The sequence below is a fragment of the Mycteria americana genome, chromosome 1, assembly GCF_035582795.1.
Source record: "Mycteria americana isolate JAX WOST 10 ecotype Jacksonville Zoo and Gardens chromosome 1, USCA_MyAme_1.0, whole genome shotgun sequence".
Lineage (NCBI taxonomy): Eukaryota > Metazoa > Chordata > Aves > Ciconiiformes > Ciconiidae > Mycteria > Mycteria americana.
Genome location: NC_134365.1, coordinates 164569333 through 164579629, shown reverse-complemented (window position 1 = coordinate 164579629; position 10297 = coordinate 164569333). Strand labels below are relative to the sequence as shown.

Below are 10297 nucleotides of genomic sequence, written 5' to 3'. Positions count from 1 at the left end.
CATGACATCATATGGTATGGAATAGCCCTTTGGCCAGTTTGGATCAACTATCTTGGCTGTGCCCCCTCCCAGTGTCTTGTGTGCCTGGCAGAGCATGGGAAGCTGAAAAGTCCCTGACCAGTGTAAGCACTGCTTAGCAACAACTAAAACATCAGTGTGCTATCAACATTATTCTCATACTAAATCCAAAACACAGCACTGTATTAGCTACTAGGAAGAAAATTAACTCTATCCCAGCTGAAACCAGGACAACGTCTCATTATTGTGCACTAACACATTATTTTCCACGTGCCAGCCTACTGCAGGGAATGGGTTAAATAAGGATCATTCCCAGTTTGTGGTCCAAGTTTATCAAATAATGTTAAGTCTATGTTAAGTCTACTTAATGTAGAGGACTCTGGCAATTAACAGAGTCTTCTAGAGGTAGGTTGTGTGTGTGATGGTTTTATGAAACTATTATGAAATTATGATCTGTTGTTCTAGGAGGATTTTCCATGTTCTGTTGACGCAGTGTAATGATGAATATGGGGTTTTTTTGGCAGGATTCAGGAAAAAGGAGTAGGGAAGAACTGGGGTTTCTAGGAAGTAGAAAGATTTTTATGGAAAGCTGGTGAGAAGAGCTAAGGAAGAATTAAGATGGGATGAGGAAAGTAAGTTAAAGTGTGAGAAGTCAACCTAGGATATTGATTGGAGCAAGGTATTTGTGAGACTTATAGAGGGTACCTGCAACTGGAGAACAGAAAAAGGAGAGATTATTCTGATTGTGGGGTGAAATACAATGGCATCTTGGCCATGGCTATTTGGGAAATGTCCTGGGTAGCAGGGGTGTCAGGGCACCGTGTGGGCCGGCTGCTCCCCATGGGGTGTTGGGGCAGGACCCGTCAGCCAGGGCCCATCCCAGGGCCCACCACCCAGCCAGGAGCAGGGCAGCCGGGGGCACCGGGACAGCCCCAGCCTGGGGCATCGGGCACCTCCTGGGGATGGGCCGAGGCTCGGTGGGGCCCATGGCCAGGCAGGGTAGGGCTGTGGGGAGCTGGAGACTGGCCCTTCTGCGGTGTCGCTGGGGCAGGGGCTTACAGCCCTGGGGGGCTGAGATGGGGTCCTGGGCTCTGGGCAGGTGGGGGAAGCTGGGCAGGGACAGCCAGGGCTGGTGGTGCCCTCGGGGCCCTGATGCAATGCCTTAAGTGAAAAAAGTATCTGCGTGTTTTGTGGAATGGAGGAGGATACCATACATGTTCTACAAGATGTTTTAATTTGAGAGGGCAGTGGGAAAACTGTCTTGGGAACTGAGAAATAGACAATAGACTCTTCAGTAATCTTTCTCCTACAGCACTCTCCAAGTGACACATACCACTAGCATACCAGTAATCATTAACTCTACTGGAAAGTGGACTTGAGTAGCACGGTACAGGTATGTTAATGAGTCTAGCCAGATTCTCAGTTCATTTAATCTTTTCCTTCCTGCCAACTCCCTGCATGGCACATTTTTCAATTTTAATGTACTTCCCTCCGTTCAATCTTTCCATCACTTAGTTTACCTGGTGAAATAATTTAAATATATATTTTTATGACAGGAAAACAAAGCATTTGAAAGAAAAGAAAGGTAGGATGAGCCACTCTCCTGTCTCCTCTGTGCCACCTCCTTCATTCCAACACACACCACCAGCTGCGATTAAGCAGTTGGAAGAGACACTGCCCCATGCAGTTTAACAAAATTCATTTTCAAGCTTGGGTACTTCAGACTCTTCTCCAACTAAATCTTCTTCTTTTCTTCAAATAAAACAGTTTCTCTTAAAGTTTTGTCTTCACATAACGAGTCTAGCTGGATTTTACTAAGACAGCCACACAGTTCATTTATCTTCCTTCCAAACACGGAGGGAATTCAACTTAACTCTAAAGAAACATCTGCAAACACACTGATGATGAGTTTCATCTACTTTACACATGGGTATTATTATCATAGCATCCTGTCTGTCTTATTTGTGGTGAACACCTAAGTCATATGCTGAGAACAGCATCATGAAACTTTCTCACTTCTTCTTGGGTGAATGTAACCTGAAATTGCTGTCTCATTTCTGATGACTTTTTGTCTTCCTGTTAACTTCTTTCCCAGTATGTGAACAATAAGGTAATTGCAGGTACCATAGTTTTAGCACAGGGATAGTTTCTTGACCATTCAAACCCCTTTCTTGACCTATCATAATTTACATATGGCCAAGAGTCTCAGGGCACACACTACATAACTCTGTGCGATGAGGAGAGGGAAGGCTGTAGACAGGACCTCAGGCAGGATGACTGCGATTCCCCTCGGCTCCGGCCATTCCTTTGCCAAATGGAGTTTGACCAGGAGCCTCTGTAGATACTCAGCAGAGCAACTCAAGTGATGTCAGCCTCAGTCTGGCTCACTGTCTGCTGTAGTCCGCATACCCCAGAGCCCTGCTGTTGAGCTTGGGATGCAGCACTGAAACAGGAATCGTATTTGCAGTGCTTCCAGGCGGTCTGCAACTCCAGGCAGGGTAGATATCCCTCTTCCAACCCATGGGGTTCACCCACTGAGCTCCACTCAGCCAAGCTCAGGTTTGCACTCAGAAAAACATCCACTGTCCATCGTCTGACATGTGTGGTATTTAACATTTTTGTGTTTAGAAACTGTTGATATAATTGCAGCAATGGGAAGGTCACTGAACACTGAAACTGAATCAAGGACTTAGTTTTTAACACTTAGCAACCTCTAGGTGAAATTTTAATGGCATACATTAGATATTTGTTCTTTTTCTAGCAACTGCATTGCAATTTTACACTGACTGGGACACAATCATTTTTGTGGGCAAGAAACGAACTGTATGAAAAGGGAAAATGAACCACCATCTCTCAGAACCTCAGTCACAAAGCATACAAGGGCAATCTCTTTCCCCTTTCCTTTTTTTTCAAATGTTGTCAATCCTGATACTCAAAATTTAAGGGCATGCCTTAGGGCTTTGTGCCCCTTCAGGACTTTGCAGAGTCCTGGATTCAGCAAATTCTGAAATTTCAGCAGTTTCTGAAAACAAGGAAATGAAGAGTTCATCAACATACCGGCCAAGCTCTTTGTTGTCTTCCTTAGGTTGCACTTGTCTGCAGATTGCTGTACTGAATGGCAAGAAGGGTTAGCTGGAGCAAACCTGTGAGTGTGGGCAGAGGCAACGTGTATATATATATAGATGATCTCTGCTTGGCCTCTGGATATCTGGTCATAAAAGAGATGCAGGATGCCTCATTTCCTCAGGGCATCATTGCTGCACCTGTAAGGCAAATTCTGTTGCCTTTTGGACTGTTAGCAGTCAGAGGATAAATGAAGTCTGTTGGTTCAGAGGTGGGTGCGTAAAAGAGGATGCTAGATGGCATCACATGCCAATGGCTTACATGCTTGTAAAAAAGTACGAGGGGTATTCTGTTGCCGAATGGCTTGAATAATTGCTTAAGAGATGCAGGAAACTTCCACTTAGGAAGGAAGAGTATGGAGGTGTCTGTCAGAGCAGGCAGAGGTAAGGTTGCACACAGACACACTAACTTCTAGTCTAAATTCTTGGAAGTGTGAGCTTTGCTGACCTTGGTGTTTTGGCAGGACATAACACAGGAACGAACACCTTCAGTGATGGCACAGTACTTTGTCAATGATATTTTTCACAGTTTTTAAAATCAAAGAGACGTGCAAGAGAAACAAACAGCCTGCAGTTATCATGTAGGTTTGAAACCAGGAGCTGAGCTGAGAAAAATATTTGTAATAAATGACAGGTAAACCAAAAACAGTTTCAGGGAAATCAAAACTAGTTATGAAAATAGGCTAAATTTCATAAATTGCTTAAATCAAAAAAGAGTGGAGTTCATTAATGTTAACATTTTCCATATATTTTCAAAATGGAATGCTTTATTTCAGAAATATAACAGTATTTTAATGTTTGAAGCAAAGTTTTTTGACTTTCAGAGTAGCATTTTAATTGAAAAATGTTCTATGCCTTAAGAAATTAAAATAAATGTTTTAAAAGGAGTTTGTTTTCATAAGAAATGAAATATTTTGCTTTCTGTCAAGACTTCCCCCTCCCAAAATCAGAAAAAGTGAGTTTTTATCTTAAATCAAAATACCTGAAAAAAACCTGTTTGGGTTGCATTGTTTCAAATTGAAATTAGGTTTTAATTTGAATTATTTCTAAACTTTTTCTGGTTCAAACAAAAAACCTCAAAGTATCTGCTACTTGGCTAACTCTAATTGGGACACTAAAATGTCAAGGTAAAGGATAAAATGGGGTTCCTAACATCTCCTTCCCTGTTTGACATTTCATTATACCAGAAGGTTAAGTTAGACAGGAGATAACGGATGCGTTTTGAGATGTTTGGAGTTTGTTGTTGCTACCATGGCTAGTGAGAAAAGTTGCAGACATAATTCCCCTGATTAAAATAAATTTAAAATAAATTTAAGTGTAAGGAAACACTGATGACTAATTTCCCTTTTCCAACATCTGTCCTACATATAACACAGCCCTGTTGATAAATTAACTAGTGATACAGCTTAGTGAATAAAACACTCGAGGACCTGTATTACAAGCAGCTTACAATAAATGAGACCAAATGGACTATGTAAAGCATATTTATAGCAGTATAAATAGCAGGTAGTAGCTAGTATTTTTATATAGCATCTGCACACAAGGTCATAGCACAAAGCACTAAATAATTCCACACCAGAAATGTACTTCTCCCATCATAGATATGACGAAGACATACGTGCAGAGTTTTGTTAGGACAATATGGAGAGGAAAGTGTTAACAGAGGCTAGCCTTGCCCTAAACAAGCCTGGTCCCTCACACTCCCCTTCAAGTCCATGGACAACGATCAGCTTTTCCAAGTGCAAGTTTAGAGCATGTAAATTAAGTTCTTGTGCTGAACTGCAAGTTGTAGGAGCCCTTCTGCTTCCATTTACTGCGAAAGGAGCCCAGAGAAAGGAATTTCCCTAAAGTCCTCTCCTATGAACACAAATCCAAATGTGAAATTACCAAAAGATGTGGTACATAAACAATAATCCCATGTTAACCAGATGTACACTACTATTTCATGTAGCTCCAACACAGCTAAGTTTCTGACAAGGATCTACATAGGCGAGAATAAAAACTAGGTGCAAGATCTGAGCGACCTCTTACAAGAAGCAGCTCTGAGAATAGTATTTCTGTGTTATCATCCTCTCTCCTCTCCACCTTTATTTTCATACTAGAGTGTGCATGCAACATAACAGTCTGCTATTTGCTTCTTTTCCTGTATCAGGAAACTTTGATTTGTTTGGGTGATTTTGGAATCTAGATTATTAAATTAAAACGTATTGCCAAGCATATCAGGGTCCCCCCAGGACCCTGTGTGTTGTCACGTCTAATCCACACTTCTTACTGTATTATATCTGAGAAGGTTTCTCAGTTAATAAATAGAAACTACAGATTTAACTATCTCCACCATACGTCACCATATTCAGTTCACCGTCTCTATCAGAAGCAACTGAGTAGCTTCAAGACTCATTCCTTGCTGATTGCCGCCCTCTGCTGTTACTGTATGTATTACCAGCAGTAACTCGGAGAAAATTCCTTGGTTTTCTGTCTTTTGAGCACTTTGAACATTAGTGTAGTCTTTGCCACCCACCCTTTCACTCCAAAACTCAAGACTGCTGAAGAAACTTGTTTCTGATACCAGTCTAATTTTGATGAATCCTTTTGAAAGACATTTTGCATTACAGCTGTATTGTTTTGCAATATTGTTTTGCTATATTGTTTTGCTATTTTTCAAATTCCAAAATATAACGTTGGCATGTCCTATGCATTTGTTCTTTCAAGTTTTTCTCTGCTTCTGCTTCTGAAACTGCACAAGGTAATATGTGTTAAAGAACTTTTCCTCCTAGGTTTATATACTTAGTATCTAAATAATAAATGTTTGGGGATCTATGATAATCGAGAATGGTCCTTCATGATTTATGGTGTCTTTCAAGAATTACTGTGTAATTCTGTGTAGCTGGTGGCATTTCTAGCACAGAGTGACAATGATAAATGCTTTCTCTTTGAGCAGATCATTTTGTAGTGTTGGCATTACACACTGTTCTTTACGTTACTGTGTCAGCCTGAAATATTGACCTTGGCCCTCACCAAGGTCAAGGACCAAGGGCTTGTCAAGCATCTCTTCAAAACGATATTGACACTTTAATCATACTACTTTCATCTTGCTTTCAGGGATTTGATGATTGAATCTTTATGCTTGGTATTCCCATATGAGGTATTGAGTTTTCTTCAGATTGTTTTCTCCTAATCTTGTTATTAACAGTCCTTTAAGTATATCATCATCCTTACTATTATTTTCAGTTATCTTAGAGGGTTGGAGGTGTAAATTCCCTTTCATGTTCATTTTATCTGGCTTTGGTCCAATACTTTTTTCCTCAGGTAAAATCAAAGGAATTCATTTACTGTAGCAGGGATTGTATTCTGCTCAGTTCAGTTTTAGGCTTTCGTATTTTGTCTTATCCATAGTGCTACAGAGTTGTCATGTTCTTCCTCGTGCTGACATCTTTAGAATGTCATCAATTATTCATTTCACATCTATTACTTCTTATATTATTTCAAGTTCTTGTTTCTGAATATCTTCTGCAGGTCAAATTTCAAGGTGATACCTTTGCAGCACCATCTTCCAAATGAAATGTTGAAGAGGGATAACTTTTCTTTTTTTCAGCCTGATCTTTCAAGAAAGCTTGTAAATTATATCATCTAGGGTGAGAAAGGTAATGTGAGCGTACCTGCCAAATGAAAAAAGAAATTTCTGTGGTTGCCAAATCAGACTTCAAGCCTCAAGTTTTTTACTTTCTCAGCAGATTTCCCCTGAGAACAAGATTTTTTTTTTTTTTTTACACTGATGGGGTATAACATGTAATATGCCCCTAATACAAACTGTTTATCCAACAACACTAGGCAGATAATTTGAAACAATGAACAACTAGGCACATACAAGATTAGTTTTTCTGTGGTAGCTAAGAATAGATTGTATTTTCATTATGAATAAAAGGAAAAGAGGTCTCCAAAAATCTGTGTTAGATTGCAGGCTATCTTACATAGGCTTCGCTTTCAGTTTACGGATTCAATATGAAGTTTTAGCATATACTGTGCTATGTTAAGTCGTATCACAAATTTGCCTGCAGTCTGGTAAATTCCCTAATACTTTTTTGGCATGTCCGGAGGTCAGCATATGGTTAAGGCCATGCCGACTGCCTTGGCTTTGCTCTCAGTGGAAAACAGGATTGGGTCCCAGGGACGACCAAGCACAGTTTGAAATTGCACTTGCCTTCCTCTGCTCTATGGCTAGGTCAGACACAGTAATAAAGAACGAGGATCAATTTACTTGTGACTTCCTGCCCGGTTTTTGTACAATTTGATCTAGCGATAGTGACTTTGGACAATTAAGCAACCATCACACAGTGACCATCACACCCCACAACGTGGCCCTGTATATTGACAATATTAAACTCACTCCATTAGCCCCCACGCCAGCCGTTTCACCCCCCCGGCTGGCCCGGGGAAAAAAGCCCGTATCCTTCTCCAGGCCTGCCAGCACCTGCAGAGCACCCTCAGAGGGGCTAAACCCGGGCACGGAGCAAAGCCCTCCTCGCCCCAGGAGAAGCCTGGCTGCGGTAGGAAGGGGTGCGCAAAGAGACACGAGATAAAATACAGAAGCGGATGAGGACACTCAGGGTTTCTCTTTCTACTAGAGCTCTGCGGCCCGACGCCTCAGAAGGGCCATCAGCCCACGCCGCCATCTCCAGTGAGGGCACTCGCTGTGGGCGGTGCCGTCGCTCCGCCTTCCTGCGCACGCGCGGCACAGAGGACACCGCCCTTTCGCACAAGCTCAGTGGCGGCGGCGCCCCACCTCCGTGCCGCGCAGGCGCGGAGCCGCGCCCCCTCCCTTTCCCCCCCAGCCGAGGCGGGGCCCGGCGTTGCGCGGAGAGGCGCCCTCACGCCGCTTCCACGTTCGGCGTGCGCGAGGGGCGGGCACGCGCGCGCGGCGCGGCCAATCAGAGGCGCCCACGACCCACCCTGGAGAAGTTGGAGCCGTCGGCCCGGGGCGCCGCCACTGTCGCCGCGGGCGTCGGCGGAGATGGTGTCTCCCGCGGCCTCCGCCGGGCGCCTGGGCTCCGCGCTGCCCTTCCTGCTCGTGCTCTTCGACCTGCAGTACCAGGGTGAGGGTCGGGGGAGGTGCCTGCGCCTCCGGGGGACGCCTTGCTGCCGGGGGCCGCGCGTGGGGTTTGTGAGGGGGCGCGGGGGAGCTGCGGCCCGGCCGGGGTGTGTGTGGTGGTGGTGGTGGGGCTGCCGCTTCCCTCCGCGGGCCGCCGGGGCGCGGGGCAAGCAAGCGTGAGGCGGGGCTGCTGCTGGGCCCGCAGCGGTGCCTGGCCGGGGAGAGCTGGTGGCTGATCGCCCTCCCTCCTTCCGGGCTCTCGTTGGCGGTCGCGCCGGTTGGGGCTGTTCGGGTGTCCGCCCGGGCTGTGGGACAGCCGGCATAGCTGGGCCGAGGTGCCGAGGGGGGAGCAGAGCGGACCTGGCGGGGCTGCGGCCTGCCCGCAGGGAGCCCGCGGGCCTGAGCCGGGCGGTGCGCGGGGCTGGCCGGGCCGGGGGGAGGCCCAGGGGCCGCCACTACCATGGCGGCGGGGCAGCCCCCGCGGGACGTCAAGCCCCCTCAGGGGGGAGTATTTCTGGAAAGGGTGTGTGGCAGAAGGAGGTACAGAACTGCCACCTCATCAAGGCTGTTGGGAAGGGTATGTAATGAGGGCACCGTCACTGCTTGTAACCTGTTTGGTTTTATTCCTGACCGTGCTGTTTAAGGTAGCTTGATGTGTGCTTCATTCTCCTTGGCCTGCTGATAGGGTGCCAGCTACTGTGAGGTCTTGAAAATGTCGTGGTGTTCTCGAGTGCAACTGTGTGACAGTATTAGCCGGTTCCGTACTGGCCTTGAATTCCTCACTTCTGTATGAATTTTGTGCAGTTCCCAAGTTCAAAGGCTTTTTCTGTGGTCCTCCTCAGCTACAGCTGTTATTAGTGCCAGACCTACTGCTTCACTGAGGCTTTTGACAGCTGTGTTGCATTTGTTTTGTTGCGTTTTTTTTCTCTCACAATTAGTATTTGAAGTTCAGAGAAGCTTATCTTCACTTTGTGCAGCTTACTTACTTTCAGAGTACGCTGTCAGCAACACCTGTATGGTCAAACTTTTATTCACAGGCTCCCGTTAAATTTATAACTTGGTTATACAATTGCACATGTAGTCAGAGTTTCACCTGAGGAACATTCTTTAACTGTCAGTGGCAGATTGGGAACTGAAGCTGTCAATAGTCAGAATAAGTCCGTCGACTTAAGACTGACCTGGGCTTGACGTGAGAAATTCAGTTGATGTACTAAACTAATAAATGCTTCAGCTGGCCAAGTGGCAACAGGAACATACTGTGGCAAAGATACTCTGTAGTATAAGACTGTGGTCTGGTACTGTGGTGTTGAATTGCTTTTTTGGATGTGTATTCAGGTAGTGTTAGAGGAAAAATAATAATTGTGGTCAAAGTATACTTCCCCCCCCCCCCCAAGATTGTGGCAGTGATGCTCCTGCGGAGAATTCTTTATTTGGAGTTGCCAGCCTATTTCAAGTATATGGTTTAATGGCTATGTGGACGTACCAAAGCCACAGTTCCTAATTTGGGGTATATTTTCTTAACTTCAGTTAATAAAGATGTACAGTAATAGAATGAAAAGTGATGGTTCTGGATCTTATTTACTGAATTTACTAATCTCTTAGTTCATAAGTTCATTTTCCGGAGTATGTAGTTAGGGAGTTCAGGAGGGTTACATTATTTAAGTATCTGGATCCCCCCCCCAATACTACTGGTCTTTGAACTCAAAGGTGTTCATATTCACCTTTCAAATTTGCATCTTGCTGTCTTGATAATGGAAGTCTGTCTTCTGCCATCTGATTCCTGAATCAGTGGAACAGTAAGCCTGTATTAACTTTGTATCTTACAGTCAATATCTATGAATACTAATTTATATCTGGCTGGTACATGAGTTCAGTAAGAAGGTTTTTGAATACTTGGTGATGTGGCAGGTTGCAGCTCAGCCTTTACTGTTGTGTTTCCTGAATTCCTCCTCTTCAAATACCCCGACTTGTGCTGAATAAGCTCCCATTTGACACAAATCACCTCTTGGGAAGATTCATCCTTCATGGCTGTTTGTCCACACTAATTGCAATAAAAAGAGGTGACTGAGGA

At 44.6% G+C, this 10297-nt stretch overlaps 1 protein-coding gene across 2 annotated transcripts in view; it reads left to right on the top strand.

Annotated features, from left to right (window-relative positions):
- Positions 1-8012: 8012 nt before the first annotated feature.
- Positions 8013-10297, top strand: part of DNAJC3 (DnaJ heat shock protein family (Hsp40) member C3) — a 157504-nt gene continuing 155219 nt past the window's right edge. For both annotated transcript variants that reach the window (XR_012778962.1, XM_075526732.1), the window contains exon 1: positions 8013-8230. Coding sequence is in view for 1 of the 2 variants with exons in the window: in XM_075526732.1 (XP_075382847.1) it covers positions 8149-8230 (82 nt within the window). In the remaining variant the exon portion in view is untranslated. The remainder of the gene's footprint in view (positions 8231-10297) is intronic.